Genomic DNA, 22,828 nt, shown 5'->3' with positions numbered 1-22,828 from the left:
CGGGCCCCCCCCGCGCCCCTCGGCCCTGCCCCGGCAGCGGAGCCGCCGCCGCCGCCGCCGCTATGAAGCCGTGCGAGGAGGAGGAGGAGGACCGGGGGGCGGCGGCGGGCGGCGGGGGCGGCGGGGACCCCTGGAAGGAGTGCGCGGAGGTGGCGGTGCAGCTGGCGCTCCGAGCCGGGCAGGTGAGAGCAGCCCCGCTGCGGGAGCGGGCCGCGGGGGTGCGGGCGGGCCGGGCTGCCCCGCGGCTGCAGCATCCTTCTGCCGGCGGGTGTGTCGGGGCGCGTCGGAATGTAAGGAAAGGGGGGGTGGGGAGTAGGAGAAAAGGCCGTGGTGGGCACTAGGCTGGTGCGGCAGAGCTGGGGAGGAGGAGGAGGGCGGCGGGGTTCGGCAGCCGCCTCGCCGGGCCGCTGCCAGAGCCCTCGGTGGCAGCAGCGGGGGTCCTCCTTCCCTCGGGGCTCCCCTTCCCCCTGGATCCTCCTCTCTCGGGGTCCCCCTTCCCTCGGGGCTCCCCTTCCCTCGGGGTCCCCCTTCCCTCTGGATCCTCCTCCCTCGGGGCTCCCCTTCCCTCGGAGTCCTCTTCCCCCTGGATCCCCCTCCCTCGGATTCTCCTTCCCTCGGAGCAGCATCCAGCGTAAGGACGAGGAGGAGCCTCAAATGAAAGCAGATTTTGTGACGGGGAGTATTTTTATTTAGTAAATAGATAAATAAATAGAACCCCCACCAAAAACGGTAAGATTTGTTCAGCGTGAAGGTGCTTTAGTAAGTTTTCCAAATGTACACCAAGCGTTTTTTCTGCTGCTGTAATGTTTTGGCACATGCAGGGATGCTAAGTTTGTATTTATGTACAACTGAGGGCTTATGCCATGGTGCATTTATCCAGAACGTTGTGTATTTGCACATTACAGTACCAGCATTTGTTTTCGAGCAGCTTGTGTAAGAAGGATAGTCCTAGCAGGGAGGTTTTGTCTTCCTTTTATATGTACACCAGTGTCTTCAGAAGGACTGAAATTCACTTGCTAGCAATAAATCAGCAGTGGCTCTGTGGAGATCTTCTTTAGATTATCTAAGCTCTGTGTTTCAACACAGCAGAAGGTTAGTCATCTCAGGAGACATCCTAACCCCACTCTGCAGCAGCAGAACTTCCACTGACTCCAGCAGAGCCAAGAAGTGGGTTCAGCAGATTGTTCCGAAAAGAAACTGGGTAAAACACAAACCTCAGCAGCATGTATTTCTCTTATTCTGCTATATTTTGAAGTACACTGTGTACCTGTACACTATGATTTGAGGAGCCCCCTTTTCTGTCTTCAGTCCAGGACCTCTAATTTTTTGTTAGTGCATATTATTAAACATGTTTTCTCCATAGTAAAAGACAGACAAAGATGAACAGAATGCCAGAGGAGACTTGTTTCAATAATACACGGAATAAATGTATAATCCAAATTGGGATGACAGGTCATGCTCTCACAGACTCTCCAAATGGGAGTTTCTCCAGCATACTCATTCTGCCAGCCATTTCACAAGAGAGACTTTCATTACTTCCTCAAACCTCCACACCTTATTTCTCGAAATAGCAATTTGTGAAGACAGCCGTAACCATCGCCAGACATTTTAATCATCCAGGAGCTCACAGTTGAGCACCTTTTCCAGAAAATAATTCCCAGCACCTTTTTAGTTTGCAGTTTTTCATCGCTACTTTGCCACTGGCAGGAAGTGGCTGGTTCCTTGGCAGGCCCAATTTAAACCAGTCAAGGATGTTGTCTAAGTACGGCTTTGGAACTGGTTACAGTTTTTGTTAACTTTGTAAGGTTAAGGAATGTTTCTAGTTACAAAAACCATCAGAGATCATTCTGGAAGAAAAGGTGCAGGTAGGGTTGTATCTTTTATTTGTCAACCCACTTCTGGCTGTTCTGAAGGATGCCAGAGATCGGGACACAAAATGCAGTGTAACATAGGTTTGATAGGACTGGATTTTTATTGAAAATTAATAAAATTGAGTTTTATTTTTATCCCACTGGCCAAGTTCTTCTTCTGCCTCTCTTCCCATGCCTCAGACCTCTCCACCTCCATTCCCAGAAATCTGCTTGCACTCTCCTGTCTCCCCAGATCTGAGCCCTGTCTTCATCCCTGCATGAAATTTTTGCCACTTCAGCCTTTATTTTAAGGCCCTCCATTTCTCAGGACCGTGGCAGGTTAGAAAGTGTCTACAAGAGTCTTGGCATTGAGGCCAACCTGAACAAAGGCATTCAAGACAACATTTTAGATTTCTAGGAAAAATTAACCAGTAATACAGTTTCTTGGTTTCCCATTTTGGCTTACACAACTGTTTGGCTTATATTGCATCATTTTTCTTCAGTATAAGTAAAATATATCTTCCTTCCAACAGACCGGCTTCTGTGCTTCAGAATAGTTGCTTCTAAACTTAAAAGGCTGATAATGAAATGATTGCTTGAATATGTCTCAAAAGTGATGTTTTCCATGTTAAGAGCATTGTCTCTTACCCATCCTCTCACTTAGTTCCATTATTTTTACAAGGTATCACAGGCTCTGCATTAATGTATGTGGCTGTTTCATAACAAGAATGGCCGTGGTTTTGTAATCTGTGTAGTTGACCTGCATTAAAATTATGCCTAATGTGCTCTGTAAGGCCACATATAATTGCACTGTTCCAAACCTCTCATTTGCTTTTTTTGTGAGTAAAGTCAGCTTGCTATGTTCATGAGAGTATGCCCTTTGGCTTCATGCATCTTTTTGCTAAAGAAGAGCAGGCACAACTAGTCTCTGTTGATGCTGTTGAGAGCACTGAGTAGTATGTGCACAGTTCTCTGCCGTTACAGCTGGAGAAGCTTCAGTAAAATGAGTAGATGTGCATCCAGGTGAAAACAAGAAACTGAGACTAGAAGCTAGTAGCATGTTGAAGTCCACAGAAATTACTTTTTTTTTTTTTCCTCTCAGTTTTTTTTCCCCCACCAGAAAATAATTTTATAATGCATAAGAGACTTAGCAGAATCCTACTGAAAAAAGGGCAACATTTCCACCGATACTCTAAAAACCCTAGATTTTTTTTCCCAGTATTTGCTCCCAAAGGGTATTGTTAGGCATTTTTCTATGGCACATGGACAGATTTTTTAGCAAACCAGATTAGTATTTCCTAAATTATTTGCAAGTAGTTATATTTTTTGCCTACATGTTTGATTTTACCAGTAAGCATGTATTTCAGGACAATATTGCAAGCAAGTTAATCCATCTTGCAGCTCCCAGAAGGGTGTGGTGTGTGCAAGCACTATGGGGAGATGAAATATGTAGTATGAGCAGCTAACTGTAGGCAAGTACTGGGCAAAAAGTCATCTTAGCCCTCTGTCCTCTCCATTCTCCTGTGTATGACTTAATGTCACAAGGGCATCAGGAAAGGAAGAGTCCAGGACCATGACTGCACTGAGCCCTTGCAGCTCCGTTTCCCCTGCTCTCCACCAAATGAAGAAGGGAGCAGGAACAACCTGTGTCTTGCTCTGTGGTATGGGCCTTCATGCATGGACTGTTGTAAATGCCCCTCACTTTGCATAACCCCCTAAATATTCCCAAGCAGAGTATTAGGATAAGATCCCGCAAATTCTTTATTAGAGGAGGGGCAGCATAGGCTAGAGGTGTGAAGTGACTCTGCTCTAAATAACCAGGCTCACAAAAATCAGGTGCTTAAGAATTGCTGTGAAACCCCCATAATCTAGGGACCATCTACAGTACAGTGGTAAAGCCCAGTAAAATACTTTTACAGCCAAAATACAGCAGTGTGGTTGCCAGTTTCACTGTACAACAGTGATAAGGAGCAGTCGTCTGGTTTCATTTCTGAGGCCCCCAACATAAGAAGGGTGTGGACTTGTTGGAGCAAGTCCAGAGAAGGACCACAGAGATGATTAGCAGGCTCCTATGAAGCACCTCTCCTATGAAGACAGGCTGAGAGGGTTGGTGTTGTTGAGCCTGGAGAAGAGAAGGCTCCGAGGAGACCTTGTAGCGGCCTTCCAGTACCTGAGGGGGGCCTACAGGAAAGCTGGGGAGGGACTTTTTACAACAGCATGTAAGGATAGGACAAGGGGGAATGGTTTCAAACTGAAAGAGGGTAGATTTAGGTTGGATTTAGGTTAGCAAGAAAATCTTTATTGTATAGGTGGTGAGGCACTGAAACAGGTTGCCCTCTAGACGTCCCCACCCTAGCAGTGTTCAAGGCCAGGTTGGATGGGACTTTGAGCAACCTGGTCTAGTGGAAAGTCTCCCTGCCCATGCAGGGGGGTTGGAACTAGTTAATCTTTAATGTCCCTTCCAAACTGTTCTGATAACCTGTAGTTCCTTTGGTCTTCCATTTATCTGCTGCCTGTTACCTGGGGAGAGATTTTTATGGAGCTCCATGCCCAGCTGGGAAGAGCCAGGCAGTTGCAGTAGGTATCTACAAACTGTATTGTAAGGCTTCTGCATGGAGAGGAGCTGATTGATGGTCTCAAAGTACTCTGAGTCACCAGGCTCTAACACTCTTTGTAGATGGATAATTTTTAGGGATTAATCTGCATAAGTTGAATTCTGGACCACTCTATACTGTTTGATAAATTTGTGAAGAATAAAAACTGTTTCATTAGTGGTACAGGGAATGTGATCTATTGTGGGACTCTGGCTTGGATTGCATACCCATACAAGCTGGTGCAAATACTTGTCCCTTTTATCAGACCCTTCATAAGAGGCAGAGAATTAGCAGGGCATCATCCCTTGGCATCACCTGGTACCATGGGTGAGCTAATACACATCTGGTGCCCATTTGTTGCTGGTGACCTCAATATAGCATCATGACTTCTCTCCTGCACTCCCCTCGATGCATCAGTTGCACATGAGGTGGGGAGAAGTGGTCCACTGCAGGGCTGGATAATGTGTGTCATGGTCCCTCAGCATGGGCATGCATGCCTTGAGGAGGAGATGGGTGAGAAGGCCCTCAGCCATCATGACCTATCAGTCACACCCTTGGCTGTTCCCACTTCTAAAGTGACTGAATCCTCAGGTTGGTATGTGTGGGCTACCAAAGAAATGGACAGGGTGGGTTTTACTTGGCAGTGACCACATCAACCAGTCTAGCCATCTCCTTCTGACAGAGGGCTACTGGGCAGTAGTGGAAGTTACAGAAGTAATTCATTTTTCGAAGAGTTATTTCATATAATTTTTGAAAGTAAACGATGTAAGTACATTGTGAATCTGGTTACCATAAGGTTACTACAGAATCCTCTGGGTCACCAGGGTATTTTTAATAGCTGTACAATTGGTGAAACATATCAAGTAGGATCCTGCAAAAATCTGGTTTTGGACCTGATTAATGTTCAGTATTTTAATAAAGGACTTGAATGACAAAATAGAGTACATACCGCCCCACATGTAGAACCCACAAACAGGTGAAGCTGAGAGGAGTGGTGAGCATTTTGCAGGACAGGAATCAAGTCTAAAATGGTCATGCACAACTGGAGAAAGAATCAGAAGTTAAAAAGATTAAACTCAGTGAAAAGGATTGTATTCAAAAAAGAGAGATCAAGTGCTGCAGCACATGATGAGAAGCAGCCAACTGCAGGACACATCCACAGGAGAGAGCTTTCTCCTCTACTCCTCATTTTGCAGCAAGATTCGGGTGTGATCTCACTCCCCTGCTGAGCAGTGGCATGTGCTGGCTCAAATGGCTGCAAAAATCTCCTCAATCTACTATCTACTAAAACAGAAGAGGATTCAAGAACATGGCACTTCTAAAAAGAAATTCAAAACTTCTCGGTTGGAAAGGATTACATTCCTCACTGTGCAAAGTTCTCAGCCCAGTTCTAAGCAAGGCATTTACTTATGTATAGGCAATACAAAAGTAAAGAAGAGCAATCAAAATAAAAGGCATCAGCATAGCAGTGTTTTTCAGAATACACAACGGAGGTGGTTGGAGTGGTTTGGATTTGCTTTGGACCAAAGAGGAGCCCAAGGGCCTTCCTAGAGCTGCGTTTTTATGCAAAACCACCAACAGAATCATGCAGGGCATTGAGGGGAGTAAAGAGATAAAGTGTTACTAATGTTTTGATATCTTAAACCAAAAAGTGTTAACCTGCCCTTATGAGCTCAGTAAATAGGCATAACTAATGTTTTACAGCTCACAAAAGAGAAATGTTAGTCCAGATGCCTTCTGTACTAAGGCAGCAGTCAGCAATACCCATTACTTGTCGGAACAATCAGCACACCCTTCAAATGTAGTATTTCATATTATGAAAACCAAGAGCTGAGACTGAAATTTGGGAGTTGCTGGTTCCCTCTCCCATACATGATACAGCAGAACAGTTTTCTTTGGTCACCAAACACTTCTCTTTAGGTGGTTTTAAAATATTTTGATCAATGAGAATTAGTTAAGCAACTTAAATATCTAAGTTTTAGAAGGGATTTGGAATATTGGTCTGGTTGGTACTGGTTTTAGTTAATACAATTCTATACAAATTAGTTGTGCTTAATTTTTGCTTTGTTTTCCTTGTCCTCATTTCAAATAGACTGTAATTTTCATTACTGAAAGAATAAGTCAGCTCATTTTGCAAGTTGAACATAATCATCCTGCTTCCTTATTTTTCTTTTTAATGAAGGAGTGGAAAAACACAGAATGAAAATGGGAACATTGGGAAAAAAGCTTTTAACTGTTTTCCCATATGTGCGTTTGCGCTTTATGTGGTTTAGTTCTGAGTTTATAATCATAAAACCCTTGAGAAGGAGATAAAGATTATTCCAGAAGGGAATCCAGGGTTAGGTCACTGGTTCCATATCTGGGGAAAAGACTAAATTTTAGTTTTTGTTAAATATGTAGCAATTATTTGGGAACTTAGCACTTGATCAGCACTCGAAGTTCCAAAAACCCATATGCACAGAAAAAATAAACTTTCTATGTCTTTGTTGGCAAAAAAAAAGAAACCAATGGGGTTTGCCTTATTGCATGTTTTTTTAAAGTAAGAGAGAAGTGGAGTATTTGCCCTGTAAATCAGAAAAAAAAAAGGGGGGTGGGGGTTTCAATGAAAAAATCAAGGCCTTTCCTATCTTACGTGTATTTTTTTCTAATTCCCTAACCCACGATGACTGTTGTCATCCCTTTATTCCATTAGTTGCACTTCATTCATCAATCGTTTTCTGAATTGTCAAGAGAGGTTCTTGCAGAGTGATTCAAAATGCCATGTTCCCGAAGACTACCCATTATCTCAGAAGGATGGTTAGTCAGAAGAATTAGAATAGGCTCTGGTAGAATTAGGCCTATGGTTGCTTTTCAGGATTAGCTACAATTTTTCAGTAAATATATTATTTTATTGTGCACAGGGTGAATGGCCAACAAATCTATGAACTTATGTTTCAGATTATTAGGAAAGCTCTAACAGAGGAAAAACAAGTATCCACAAAGACATCTGCAGCAGATCTTGTGACAGAAACCGATCATTTTGTGGAAAATTTAATTATTTCAGTTCTGAAAGAGAAGTTTCCCTCCCACAGGTGAGTACCTATAGAAAGAAACTATCTATGACCTTTTTTTTTCTTTAAGAGCTGTATATCTGTCTGGCATTTAAAGGGAAATTTTAAAAGCCTATATACCTCTCTTATATGTTAACCTATTGCTGTTGGACACTTTCATAGGACTTTTATTTTTAAATGTACCACTTCCCTGTACTTAATACCATATCTCTTCTAACAGTTAGGTTTCATAATATATTCATTTAATAGTAATGTTTCCCCTGTAGGCCATAATGTATAAAAGTTTCATATGAATCTCTGTGACTTTCAGAATACTGATCTGCTCTCAGTTGTGTAAGAATTATGCTAAGTGTATCTATCAAAACGTGGCTGAAATTAATGACAGAAAAAGTGCCATCCTGCACACCTTTCCTTCATCTTATTTTGCCATTACACATAGGCATTTGCCAGATCAGGACAATTATCATATTTAATCACATTTTTCTTATGTTGTTTAGAATCCTAAAATCAGTGAGAGGCAGGGTTGTTATTAATCAGGTTGTTAATAATCATTTCATGCATGTACTAGATACTATAAAAATACTACATGGGGTGTCAACCCAAGGTTTTTCAAATAGATCAGATTGTTGACTTTTTAATTATTACAGTCAGTTTGAAAATAGCAGCTCCTGGCACACGCACAGATTAGAGAGAGGTTTCATATTAGTTGGCTAGGTTTTGTTTTGATGCAGAGACTCTGCAATCTATTTCCACATTTTACTTCAGTCCACGAGGATAAAACTCATCTTCCAGCAGGGCCAGTGCAGAGCCTGTGCGTCCTTAGTACCGTATGACTTCCTTCTCACTGTGTGCTTCTCTGGTGGAGATGAGCCTTCCAGTCTAGTGCTGCACAGAAATCAACAAAAATAAAATCTGGAGAGCTCAGCTACTAATCTGATTTTTGGCCATGCTGCTGGGGGGGAAAAAAAAAAATAAAATAAAAGGCAAGCATCACACCGTAGGAAGGAGCAGAAAGAACATTATATACCAAATATGGCTTTCTAAATACATGTTGTGTGTGATCACATATTGAAGCAGGACTGTGCAGCATACTGTGTGGCTCTTGGCTGCAGTTCTCAAGAGAGTGCCGGGCTTTGCAAGCCTATTATTTGTATAATATTCCTTCTATTATTGCTGGCTCTGCTCTTTTCTCATCGCACTCTGGGTTTTTTTCCTTCAACAGTCTGGCAGAGAACATAAAATGTACACATTTCACACAAAAGGAGAGTCATCAGAAGCACTTGAGTGACTTGGAATGGGAACAGAAGTTGTAAGGTCAACATAGACCCAGGAACTGAAAAATCCCTGGCTTCATTAAGTCTGTACAGTTAACTTCTGACTTTATAAGCAAATGAAGGAATTGCCATTTCTCCAAGGCAATTATTTTTTGCTGATACTGGTTGTTGATTTTGTTTGGAGTTTGTTCAGACAGTGAATGCATGTAGATTAAACAATAGATTAAAACTGGATTTGACTAGACTAGATTAAAACCCTTGCAATGAGAAGTACACAGTAGCAATCAAGGTTTAAATTAAAGTGCGATGAAAACATTGGAAGATCATTTACATTTTGTTCAGTCTTGCCCCTAATCTGGCTGTTGAAAGCATCACTGAAGATTTCTGTTATTTGTTTTTCTCTTAAATAATCCTGATTCTTAAGTTCTCTGAATCAAAAAAATGTATCTTTGGAGTTATAAAAATTAAACAGATCGCATTATAATCTGTGCCATTTGCACTGTGGCAGTGATGAGTGTTGAGATACTGGAAATGTACTCTGAAGTAAAGAGAAATATTAGGAAAACTTGTTAAAAAGTTAATTTTGTCCCATGTTTCTTGCTGCTTCTCTCTGCCTGGCGAAGTGATCTGTATCGTCCTCATTCGTGCTTCACTGAAAGTTTCACTTTGCCCACTCTTTGGCACTCTGACACGCTTCCAGTGAGTCTGGGATTCAAAAGGATATTTTTTCTGATAGGTCTTTGAGTTGTGGGTAGGCACAGTCAGAATATCAGGGGCCACTGGTTTAAAAAGGCTCTCCTAGCATTGCTGGTTTTATTGTTACACAAGTTGACATCTTTGGTTTTAGTTGTGGCCTTAATCCTGTAGATATTAAAATCAGGACACAGGCTTTACGTAGGGTGACATCCAACTCGAGCTGCCTGGATTTCTGCCCTCAGACCCCCATAAGGGGATATGTGAGGGACACCCCCTGTTTGAACCTCCTGCACTCAGCTGGGTATCACTCCTGCTGCACTTTATGCTGCGCTACAGTTTCCCTGCAATGAATTTCAGGGTGGCACCGTGGTATGAACAGATGCTTGCTAAGGCAAGGCTAGAATTACTGGACTTGTTTCCAGTAGGAGAAAACTTTAATCCAGATTTGAAGAGAGGTCAACAGAGCTTCTCCCACTTCTAAAATTTGGTCTCCAGTACTTCAGGCTGAGTTTGCATGTTTTTACAGGACAGAGAGCCATGGAGTAACACCTCTGATGTTGGCCTTGAGGGACTCCCACAGTACCCAATACTCTGTAATAGCAAGGGGCTTATTTTAACCTATTAGTCCAACCTAATCTCTTCTACATTCAGTTTGGTTCTTGAACATCAAGACTTTATCAATGGCACTGCTGTGCCCCAGCTTCACATTAGCATTTCTGTATGTGAGGACTGCAGCATCACACCATCCTGTAAGAAGAAGGTGAGGGAAAGGCTTACAATACTTGAGGGCAAAACAATCTTACACAGGAACACCCTTGTTTTTAAAGAGGTGCCCATTTCTCCTTTCTTTGGCAAGACAACAGCAACAGTTCAGGCTCTGTCTGGGGAAGCTGGCAGACAGTTGAAGCAGAGGCATAATTCATGGGGAAGATGAACACTCTGAGATGGGATGTGAGGTGCTCCATTCGCAAGATAAGCTTCCTCTGCAGCCGGCAGCACAGCTGAAGCATTTGGTTGGGTTTAGGTGCTAATTAGAAGATTTGTAAAAGCAAAAGTCAAACAATACAGAACCCACAATCAAAATAATTGAATATTTAGAGCAAGGAGTCTGCAAAGAGCTATGTTTGAGAACTATATACTCTTCTTCAAATCTTTCTTGTTTCTCAGTTGCACACTAATACTTTGTCCCTCCGCTGCCACCTTTAATGGAGATGAAAATAGTAACAAACACTTTCTTCATAGCATGGGGGCCCATAATGCCATCAAAACAGCCCCTTTCTACTGGGGGAAAGGCTAAGCAGCATTTGGAAAATCCAAGAAGTCTCCTCCTATGCTGTCTGCAGAACATTATAAGCTTGTGGTTGCAAGCCTTATGTGGCATGATGCAGCATGTGTTGAGGGCCCAAAAGGAAATAGCTGCAACTCCAGTCCTAGTGAAGGAAATGTTTCTGCAAAAGACATTTTATCCTTAAATTATCCTTTCTTTTTTTTTTTTTTTTTTGTCTCTCTCTGTATCTTCAAGAGAAACATTTTCATCTTCAAGCATTTGCAGGAACTCTGAATTCCACTACCAGTTGTTCAAATGTGAAACCAAATGCAAGATTCAGTACTAGCAGTCTGATACTAAACTTTCTGTACAGAGAGGATGGTATTCAAAGTTTTGAGAGTAGCACCTGCACAACAGTTACAGAAACAGACCCTGAGCAGTTCATGGGAGAGCAGGGATAATTAAGGTCAGCAGGAAATGTGCCAGAACTCGATGTTTGTTTCCCGGGGGGGGGGGGGGGGAAGCATATTTACTAAAATAAATTGGGACAGAATAACAGAACAGAAGATGAGATCAGATTTTATTGTGTGCCTTGTGCATCCAAGCAACAAACAAAAACCATAATTTGTTGATTTTCTCTGGGTCATGGAAAAAAGAAAATTCAGCTTTGTAAATATTTTAATTTCCTGACTCAGACTACTGTAACAAAATTCAAGTGAGAGAGAGATTGTGAGTTTTCTAAGAGTGTATTATTTCTTCCTCACTGAATTTGACTGCAAAAGAGAAGCAGCTACAGTTTGCAGTTTATATTACTGCAAGAGGGAGGCCTAACCCATAAAATTACATTCTGCATTAAAGAAACTTCTAAAGGTCCAGGGATGACAGTTCAGACCTGTTTCTGCATTCATTTTCATTACTTTCTTGATGGTATTTTTGGAAAGTGCACAGAAGTTGAGTTCTTTTTTACCATGTAAAATAGTAAGCTATAAATTTGAGAACTCTCCTTTAAAGTTTCTATGGAAGTTCTCCATTCCCAAATGAAAAAAGCAATATGTCTGTTTATACATACATTTGTACATATATACATCTGTACGCATATGTATTTATGCAAAAATTACACATGTGTGTCTATATATGTACACATAGGTGAAATCTCTCTTCAAAACCAGAAACATGGAGTTTGACTCCCCAAGTCACATATCTAAGCCAGTTTTCTGGGACACTTGTTTTCCTTCACACCAAATGCAGGTTTATTGCAGAAGAATCCACCGCTGCTGGTTCAAAATGTGTCCTCACTGACAGTCCAACCTGGATTATTGACCCTGTTGATGGAACGTGCAACTTTGTGCACAGGTAAGTGTGTACAGTGAACTAGGAAATACATAAAAAACAAAATGTAGCTTCTCACAAATCCTCCCTTCTACTTATAGGTGTTTTACTGTGGTAGATTTGTTCCTTTGACTTGTAAATAGGAGTCACCCCTTTATCTTTTAATTCCTCCATAGTGAATGTGAGGGAGCATGTGTTTGTGCTGGAGAAAGCTCTATGCTGTCGTCTAAAGGGGAGCTGAAACTTCTGCTGATCGCTTAATGACCCAGAGCTCTTGATTTACAGCTCATTTACATATAACTGCACATGAACATGCAGCGAGTGGAGCTGAACTGAAGGAGCGAGTGGCCTAACACCTCATGTGGTTGTTACCTTTTAGTAGTGATGTTTTCTCCATTTCAAATACAAATGCTTTACTTTTTCTGGCAAGTACAGCCATTGCATGTATGCAGAGCAGAACTGGAAATTAAATTGTATATAGATTATTTTGTTCTAAATTTTCATAATGCCTCGCTGCAAAAAGAAACGTGGGATCATTACTGCAAAAATGCAGGAGTTTAATTGATCATTCGGGTGCTAGAAGCTGGACACTAATGACTGTTCATAATACTTCTACTTAAAAACTTTAAATATGTTCTGCCTTATAGTTAGTGACTTAACTGCAGTTATAGTTAAAAAAAAATAATTTCCTTTTCTTTTCGTGCCATTACATAGAATTCAAGGGGAGGTGGGGAGGTGTCATGTGCTGGTGTTTTGTACAATTGAGTGAAATTTTCTCTTTCTAGCAATATTTTATGGACCTTTACAGCCCTCCTTAAAACCTGTTTTTTAAGAAATTAATTTATTTCAGTGTTTAAAATGCAATAGTTATAACTTAATCAAAAGCACCAAGTTAAATACATGATCATTATCATTTTGACAAAAGCTTGACAGGGTGCTGAGCCAACTCATATAAATGATAGTATTATCTAAAAAGGTTGGACCAAGTGATCCTTGAGGTCCCTTCCAACCTGGCATTCTATGATTCTATGAAAAGAGAGGGTAGAGGACCTGGTTTCTCCTTATGTTGATGTGAGCAGCAAGGCATCTCCATGCTACTTAATTGCTATCTCAGACGCTTGAGCTTGAATAAAATGTGCTCTTTAAAGTGTTGGCTTGTTATAATAGCATTCATTATTTCATAATGGATAATTCAACTACACTAAAGCAAGAATGTCACTAAAATATACAACACATTTAGTCTAAAAATGCTGATACCTTCATGTATTTATTTCTTGCCTTCTCCAATGTCAAATGACATTTTTAAGGAACTGACAAAGTTAAAGAGGCTGACGAGGGAGAAACACTGCAATGTCAGGAGCATTTTAACACAAGTAAAATCATAGAGCTCCATGTGGGATTTTCTTGCCTAAGGGAGTTGCGTAAGGAGTAAGTTAAGAGATTTTTCATCGATAATACTTAAATTTCTTGGTTTTCACAGATTTCCAACAGTGGCAGTGAGCATTGGATTTGCTGTTAACAAAGAGGTATGAAGCATGTTCTTTAAGATGGTGCCTGAGAGCTGGTTAGAAGCCTCAAGACTATGTGGGAACTTTAAAAAAAGTATTTTGTTTAAAAGAATCAGCCACTACTCGGGTTTTTCCAGGCTTTTAAAATGTATTTGGTCATATTCTACTTGTCTAAAATTGTAGTCCTGCAAAACTTACGCAAACTGGCAATTGCAAGACAATTCTTACAAATTATTATCAATATTATAGGATTCATGTGGGAGAAAGAGGGAGTATTGCTGTCAGCAAGGTTTTGTAATACAAAACCATAAGGAGTTAAATATAGTGCTGCCTGTTCATAATTTAAACATATCTCCCAATGTTCTTATGTTATTATTATTGCTTCTTTCCTTGTAGCAGTATCTGTGAAAGCTAACTGCTGTGATGAGGCAGTTCAGAACTAATTTCTATGAAAAGTGCAAAATTATGGACCTCATTCATTTAATCTGCCTTTGTGGCTTTCTTAATATAGTAAAATAGCTGTATTTCCCATATGAGAGTTTGATTAAGCAGTAGGGAAAAAAGTATCTAGGCTCCATATGTCCTGTTTTGGGTTTCCTAGCAATACTCATTCATGCTAGTGCCTTTTTTCCAGATGTTACCAGTTTACATTTTTATATATACAGAAGAAACAGCTATTCAGATTGCCAAGGAATGTACCTCTTTCAGCCTACTGCCACAGTTTTACACACACACACACACATATATATATCTCTTTAAGTGAAGCCAGCAAGAATTCTGTGCAATAACAACATAGCTTTCAGATGTGCTAGTGGCTCTGACTGTTTTAAACAGAATAGTGATGTGTACTTCTCTAGTTAGACTTTTCAAACACAGAAACTGCAGAGAAACACTTCCATGCATTTCTGAAGTTTATTCATTCCCAAAGGACCTTTTGAATACTACATATTATTACCAGACAGCTTTCTCTAATATTTATGTTTTCTAGAACACCATCCTGATTTTGATGGTGCATATTTTGGGTTATGTAAACTGAACAAAACTGAAACAAAAATAAAGAATTATGTTAAATCTCCCTCAGTAAACAAATGTGGAAGGCAGGAAAAAAAAGTAGTAAGCTGAAAAGGAGCCAAAATACACATAGGGGAACTGGTCTGAATGTAAGCCTTGAAGAGTACTGAAGAAATTCCTGCAGATGTCTTCAGGGAAAGTCTATTAATAGTGTGTTCCTCAAAAAAAACCTTGGTTTAGATAGGACCTCAGGGTAGGGAGCAAGGACAATCTATTCCTTTCAGATTGTCTCTGTTCTACACCAACGATTATTCACATTTAATGGAGGAGGGCAGCAGCATCAGATTTGGAGTTTAGAACATCTGAGATGTTTGCTTGATCTTGTTACCAACTTCTGTGACCTTGGTCAAGTCACTGAATTTTTGCCTATCTGTCCACCCCTAGATAAAATACTGCTAATAATACTTATCTACGGGTGATTCTGGGAGCTCGTCATTGAAGTTTCTTAAGTGCTTTAAAATCTTTTGGTGAAACCTATTGAAGAAATGGAAGTGTTAAATACCTAGGGTTTAAATAAAGGGTCAAATTGTAACCCTCTTCTCATTGGCAGATACACTCCCAGAAACATTCCAGTGTCACTCATTCTGAAGCTTTCCTTGAGGGTCACAGAATTTGCTATTTCTCTTCAAACTCCTGGTCCTGGAGTCCTGTGACTTCTCGAGAATCTCACTTCTATGTGTTAATAAAAGGATTTTGCAGAGAAACATTTTAACAAATGATGGGAGTGTACTACCTTGGTTGAAAAGGCAGGAAAATTAAATGCATCATGAAAGGAGAAGTGCATATAAAAGCATCCACTGTTAATAAAAAGTGTGCCATGACTTCTGACTTTGGATGCCTGACTGCTCATATCCATGTATGTGGGGCTGCAAATCTTCAGGGTCCAGCTGAAGGCAGTAGGACTACTTCTAGGTGTGACTCTTCAGAAGTGGAAGTAAAGCATTCAGAATCTGGCCTTAGATGACTTAGATACTTTGAATAAAATGATATAATTTAATTTTAAATCAGCATAGTGTTTAATCAATTCAAATAAGAGTTCAGAAGATCACAAATAGATTGTATTAACTTCTCGTTATAAACTGAACTGATAAATTATTTATATGACCTATATCTCAATATCACAGTAATAGTAAAATTATTCAAGTTTATGAGCATCAATATAATATTTGATTACATGTACCAATTAAAATATTGCTGATCTTTCTGCCATTAGTAGTTGTGTATATTTATGATGAGTAATTTGAGTTGCATTCATTTCTTTCCTTTTCAAAATCTTAAAGCTTGAATTTGGTGTAATTTACCACTGCACTGAAGAACGATTATACACTGGTAGAAGAGGTCAAGGGGCATTTTGTAATGACAAAAGGCTTCAGGTATCAAAAGAGACAGGTTGGTCTAGATTTTGTTAGAACTCTAAAAGGAATATGTTAATTTTGTTTCAGAGTTGTTGCAAATCATCATTAGGATAATGGACATCATTATCCTGATGGAAAGTATTTCACGTGCATGATAATTTTGTTGTTGTGTGTTTGTTTTTTTTCTGAAAAATCACAGCTTTCCTCATTTTCTTTTTCAAACCTACATCTGAATATGAACTACTTAAATAATCCTAAACTATTTTGCGTCATAACCATTGTTTACAATAAGGAAGAATTAGTAGATTCACCAGTCTCATTCCACCTGTACCCTGGCATAAGTTTTTATGAGCAAGATGCAATGAGAATGGTGAATCAAATTCAGAGTACCCTGGTGGCCATCATTCACTTATTTTCCAATAAACTTGTACATCGTAAAGTGTATTATGTCTGTAGGCATACCTGGTAACAGTAAGCTAGAAGATGCATGCTTCATTAGGGGTTTTTTAACAACTTGCTTTTGTGTGTGAAGTATATTTCAACATACAAGTAGCTAGCAACACTCAGTCAACACACTAATGGAATTCTTTTATTGGTAGATCAAGTCATAGATCTGTCTGTTTACCTAATGATAATAGATAACAAGAATCAGGTTTGCTTAGAGAGGTTTTCTTTTAATCAATCAAAATGCAGAGGAGAACGTAACACTCAGTTGTAGACAGAAGGCGGTATGTGCTAAAAATGTAAATCATTGTACACAGGACACAGTAAATATTTCACCCCAAAAAGAGATTTAATGAACAAATACAGCAAATTCAAGCAACTTAGTGTACAGATTTGGCGTAATGCCCAAAGCAGACCCAGCATCAAAACTTCCTCGGAATTTGGGGAAGTTTGGCTATTCACCTGAACTAATAGTTGGCTGGGGTCTCTGTATTTGGAGCAAATTGTAAGGTCAGTGACCTCTAAGAATTTAATCCTTGATTATACATCACGTTTTTGTCAGTGCTCGAATATCTCATATTCCACAAAAGCCCACACTGGCAGAAACTATTAGGAAAAACTAGGGGTGCACGCAGTTGGGCTGGCTGAGCTGCTCTTGAAATGGCCTCACTCACTTTTGCAGTCAGAGAGTTCTGGTTTCCAGTTGAACAAGGAAATTTTGGCACATGCCAGTTTTGTCCTCCTTTCTTTGGACATCCAGTCTATGTGGGTGTCTAGAACATAGTGTGAGGGAAGTGAACCTCCCAAGTGCTTGAAGTTTTCCTTAGTTTGGAGGGACATCATTCAGTGGTGGGCAATTTCACCAGTGAAGATGGATCTTCTTCAGTTTTGCATATATTGATGTTTTAAGTGTATAAAATCACAGTTGTTCTTTTCCTGTAAGGACTGTGGCTTCAGTGAAATGAACCAACCCTGGAAGAGAGGGTGTGTTTCCCTGTACCTTCCACTGGAACTCAAGTAGTCTTCACTAACGCTAACGTGTTGGAGACCTAGGCTGTCATGTTACTTCATGCCTGTTTTTTTCAGGAAGTGTGACTGCTGTATAACATTGATCGATGCTACACATTCATTGTTCAGATTTTGACATTTGAAATCACAGTCCAGGCAAACACTGTTCTTTGTCAAGGCCAAATTTTGAGGGGGTCTGGTGTGGGAGTCCAAGCAGTCAAGATAAACTTAAATGAAGGATCCATCTTCCCTTTGATCTTGAGTAATGTTACTTCTTATGCTTAGATTCAGGTCAGGCTTTACATGTGCTAATACAGTAAGTTAATTTTCTTCTTTTAATCTTCTGTGGTCAACAGAGCTAATCTCTCCCTCATAAATCTATCTTATATGACTCTTAAATCTCTTCTACCAACCCTCTTTATTTTTCTGGCCTTTGTCAGAGTGAGGAGTAGTCAGTAATTTTTTGTCCTGTACCTTGAATTCCTGAAATCTCATTACGTCTTGTGACCAGCCAGCTCCTTTTCCTGAGCAGAGACCTCCCTATTCCTTGCCTTAGTCTCTTCAACCGAGTCCTAGCTGTAGCAGTGATGAAAATTGAGGAGATCCATTTATGCATTAGAAGTATATTTAGTAACTCAAAAGCACAACTGTCTTAGTCATGACCTAGCTATGACTGGTGTGAATGCTTGGTGCATTTCAGCAATGAGGCATGCATTATATGTTCTGTAATTATAAACTGGGTCTGTTATGCAAAAAGATCTGAGGGAGATTGTTTTCACTATCCAGGGTGTTCAGCAGTTGCTAAACAACAAATATCCTGCAGTGTGCCTGGATTGGTGTTCCTCCATTTTAATGCAGTAATTTAAAGAGCGATTGTTAAATCTATGTTCCTGCTATTAAACTTTGTGATTCCCTGTAACTTTAATTACATACTCGTTACTCACCAACCATTTACCACATTGTTTGAATCCATAGTCTTCCTCTGCAATGCTAAATTTGTTGGTAGCCTTTTTTAATTAAATGATGTCTCACTCCAGCCTGATTTGCTTTTGAAAACCTCCTTGCTACTTCTAAGGATTTTCAACTTATGCAATTACCTGTAATAACCAGGTAGACATTCCCCAGCTGAATGAATGCCTAGCCTTTAGCCCAGGGTAGAAGGTGGCACTTGGGCAAAGCCAAGTTGATAAGTAATCAACTGCTAAACCTTTGAGTTTTGTCATGCCTTTAATGCCCAGCTGGCACAGCAGGAGCAGGGACACTTGGCGTTTGATCAACCACCTCCACCTGCATTGGCATTCGCTTGTTACGTGCTAGCAATATTCAGATCTCACGTGAGGACTGCTTCAACACCCTGCAAGTCACTGTGAGTCTCTCCTTGGACTGTACACGAGGCTGATTGCTGTAGGTCAGAATTGCCCTTGCTGAACAGAATACTGAAATAACATCCATACATTATTACTAATGAAGGTACTGCTTTAGTTTCTGATAAAAAACGGTTTTTTTCAGTCATAAGATGTTTTCAGCCTTTGAAATGTCAGGATGAAAGGGGAGCTATTACTGGATGACTGATGGTTTAGATAGAAACTTTTCTTTCCTCTGACTGTATTCCCAAATGTTTATCATTTGTTAACAAATTACATTAAAATTCACAATTTGAGAAATCTTGTTTTCAAATATGATTAGATTAGGATCATTAATAGTTGCTAGATCACTGGGTTATTTTTAGTTGATTGCTAATGTTAGTGAATTTGCCAGAAGCTGACTGGTTAACGAAATAAAACAATGTATGGAAAGAGAAGGAATGTAAGAAGGCATTGTTGGTTTTAATCTTCCTGTTATTTTTTTTAAGTGTGTTGAGATCAGAGCATTTGCTATCAAAAATCTAGTCCTGCTTGAATTTTTATGCAAAGTTGTCACTTATCCTGTGAAAGAGTTTGGGGGTAAAAAAAGGGACATGAAAATTGTTTTTTCTGTGAGAAGTCCGTTAGTGTTTAATTAAAAAAAAAAAAAAAAAAAAAAAAAAGAAGCTGTTAAATTAATGGAAACAACTACCTACATTGCAGATATCTCGAAGGCCTTAATTTTAACAGAAATCGGTCCAAAACGTGACCCTGCAACTTTGAAATTGTTCCTTGGGAACATTGAGAGATTGCTCAAGGCCCAAGCACACGGGTAAGATATTTTACAGTGTATGTCTCACCTCTATGGCCAACAAGCAAGAAAACAAACTTTAAAAAAAGCCAACTAGGTTGCATGCTTTGTTGTCCCGAATGCTCACAGGCATTTTCTACTTTATGTCCCTGTGTCCTCTTCTCGTGGGGTTTAGGATCCGTGTCATTGGGAGCTCCACCCTGGCTCTGTGCCACTTGGCAGCGGGCGCTGCAGATGCCTATTACCAGTTTGGGCTGCACTGCTGGGACTTGGCAGCTGCCACTGTCATCATTAGAGAGGCGGGTGGCACCGTGATAGACACTTCAGGTGAGTCAAACATCCGTGCTTTCATTGACTTCTTGGGGACTGAGCGGCTATTTCAGGGCAACTTGTGTTACCTCAGTCCAGTCCTTCTCCCATGGCTCATTCTCATTTCTAGGAGTGTTCAGTAGAAACGTCTGTACTTTCCACTGGGCTCTGGCTGGTTATTCGTAACACACTGATGTAATTCCAGCTGGGGTTTCATCACATCAAAGGTCTTCTGAGTCAAACTGTATTTCCATGAGTTCTTTCTTTAAAGCATCAGATTTACCGTAAAGAACTAACCCAGGAGATTGCTAGATATGCTCAGACTCCAAACAGATTTTGGCTGAGATAGCCTTCTGAGAAAGGAGGAGTCTCAGGTACGTGTCTGGACACATATGAGCAGAAACTACCCAGAGAGAGTAAAGGACAGCACAGTCTCCAGGTTATGATTTTGTTCGTTTAGATGGTGCACATCTCAAAGGAATGTGTTCCCTGGCAACCCATATGGGAATACTGTGGAAAGACATGGTGGGTTATGAAGGGTGTGCTGATTGAACTAATATCTGTTCTACCCCCCTTGCTGTTGCTAAAAGAAGGGAATATTGTATTTATTGTTGGATATTGAACAAATCTAGGCATTTGCTGCTGCTCCTGCTGCATGCTTGGGCACTGCATCTAGAATTTTCTGAAATAAGTTTTTTTTTGTCAGAGATTTCCAGATAGAAATGGCTGAACTAGTTTGTCCTTCCCACCCCCAAAAGGAGCTATGTATGAAGTTGTTCCAATGGTTCCAAACCGATCCTATTAGAGCATGTTATGTTTAAGAAAACCTTGCCTTTTTACATCACATAAGACAGTTCTCATTAATCCTCTTGTCCTCAGGGGGACCTCTGGATCTTATGTCCTGCCGAGTGGTTGCTGCAGGCACCAGGGAGATGGCTATGTTCATAGCTCAGGAATTACAAACTATTCACTACAGACGGGATGACGAAAATTAAATGCTTACAATATGGAGTCTGCCCTCCTGAACTACGTAACTTTTGCAAGATGGGTGGCTTAAAGGGTACAGGATGCTGTCTGTGGAGGTTTTCTGTGTCAAATATTTTTTATAAATTTATTACAATGTGGGAAGGCATAGGGAGATTTTTAAACCTCTAAGAATCGTGTTTCCTTTTTAATATGTATCTCTTTCAGCAGTATCTTTTTTATAAGATAGCATATTTTACTTGTAGTAAATTAGTCTTGAAATTAGGTTGTAATTTCATATCTGTGGGGCTGATATTTAGTCTTTTGTAACACGCAGCTAAAAATGGAACTTTATTTTTACAGATGCAGATCTCAGGTAAATGAGCTTTAGGACTGTAGTGAGGATGAGTAGTTAAGACGTGTGCCTATAATACCCTTGCTCTATGATACTTAAGAATGCAATAAAAATGACATTATTGTTTCCTAACTATGTCATAGCTATATATCCATATATATGTGAATGTACATCTCTGTGTGTGTGTGTACACCTGTACATGTACATGCATGTATACACACACATACCCGTGTGTGTGCATGTACATATATATATATATGGGTATCCTGGATGTTTACAGCAATTTAGAGAATGCATAGAAGAAAGCTACTATTGGGAGTTATTTTCAGGTAAAGAGGATAGGTTACTTACATGATTTTGGTGGGGCTATCCAAATGGCAAATAACAGAGCTGCTCATGGAAAGTGTTTAGTGATTTTACAAACTGTCCAGCTTGTTCTTTTTTCCCTTCATCCCTCTGCGTGGGAATAAATCATACTGTCCTACAGGCCTCTGGGAGATATTCAAACCTGCAAACACTTACTACCATAGAGTAATTATACTTAAAACCAGGAATATTGAACTCCACTGAGTTACACACAGTATTAACTATGACACACAGTAGGAGGCCAGCAGAATAGAGCAGTGTCAAGGAGCTGTTGATTTTTCAGAAACTTTGAGCAGAACAGCAGGACTTGGCCCCTTACAGGCAAGTTATTAAAAACACGCATGTAAGATAAGCTTGCTAAAAGTTATAAATCACGTGCTCTTCTCACATTGCACTTTTTGATCAGAGAAACCTGTAAAATCAGTTACATACATTTCCTAAATACACATTTGTTCTCTATCCTTGTATCTAGCATTGTTTTTAATTCCACCAAGGTGATAATTTCTGTTTAGATTATTTTTTAAATCATGAGCACAGGGAAAATACAAGTGTGTCCAGAAAAATAGTTGAGATGAACTCACTTCTATTTTTTCAAAAAAAATTGAATTTAAAAGTATCTCTTTTTTGCAAGAGTGCAAATTAAATAAAGGAATGAGCCAAAAAAGCAAGTTGGTTAAAAAATTTTAAGTTTCTTTATACACTGTGTGTGTGTAGACTTTGTAATCGTGTTCAGATAGCTGCCTAGAACACACAAACTAAACAATATTTTTTAAAAATTACCTTACATGTGTTTCTTGCAATGAAAAAATGTTTTTTCACTGAATATAACATAAAATTATGTGTGATTTCTTGGTGCTTTTTTTTTTTTTTTCACAAGAAATACGAAGTATTGACTGTGTGAACAATGTCTAAATCCAACTAAACATTCAAGAACTGACGGTTCTTAATAGAAAACCAGTGGTGTCCGTCACGGTGATCAGAGTTTTGTCAGTGCTCCCTTTTACACCCCCAGCCCCCAAATGTCTTTGTACCCCCCTGTTCGGAAGCAGAGATTGTAAGCCCTCTGGGGCAGGGACTATAGTGCTTTGGCTCTGGGTTTGCACAGTGCTAACAGGATGCAATTCTAGTCCACAACTAGGCACTGAGGTGCTATAACAACACAAACAATAAATACTAATAGGCTGATTTGTCTCTTACTGACTCTCCCCCCGCTTTCTGAGCACAGCGGAGATCCG

General features: G+C 40.0%; 1 protein-coding gene across 1 annotated transcript; it reads left to right on the top strand.

Moving 5' to 3' along the window:
• Positions 1-30: 30 nt before the first annotated feature.
• On the top strand, positions 31-22,776 carry IMPA2 (inositol monophosphatase 2). Its single transcript, XM_051611467.1, has 8 exons — positions 31-182; positions 7,382-7,515; positions 11,980-12,084; positions 13,541-13,586; positions 15,920-16,028; positions 19,513-19,621; positions 19,776-19,927; positions 20,789-22,776. Exons 1-8 carry the CDS (start codon positions 63-65, stop codon positions 20,902-20,904), a joined length of 891 nt encoding a protein of 296 aa, XP_051467427.1. The 5' UTR covers positions 31-62; the 3' UTR covers positions 20,905-22,776.
• The last annotated feature ends 52 nt before the right edge of the window (positions 22,777-22,828 follow it).

Source organism: Apus apus, chromosome 2 (genome assembly GCF_020740795.1).
Source record: "Apus apus isolate bApuApu2 chromosome 2, bApuApu2.pri.cur, whole genome shotgun sequence".
NCBI lineage: Eukaryota > Metazoa > Chordata > Aves > Apodiformes > Apodidae > Apus > Apus apus.
This window is presented reverse-complemented; position numbering and strand designations above follow the sequence as displayed.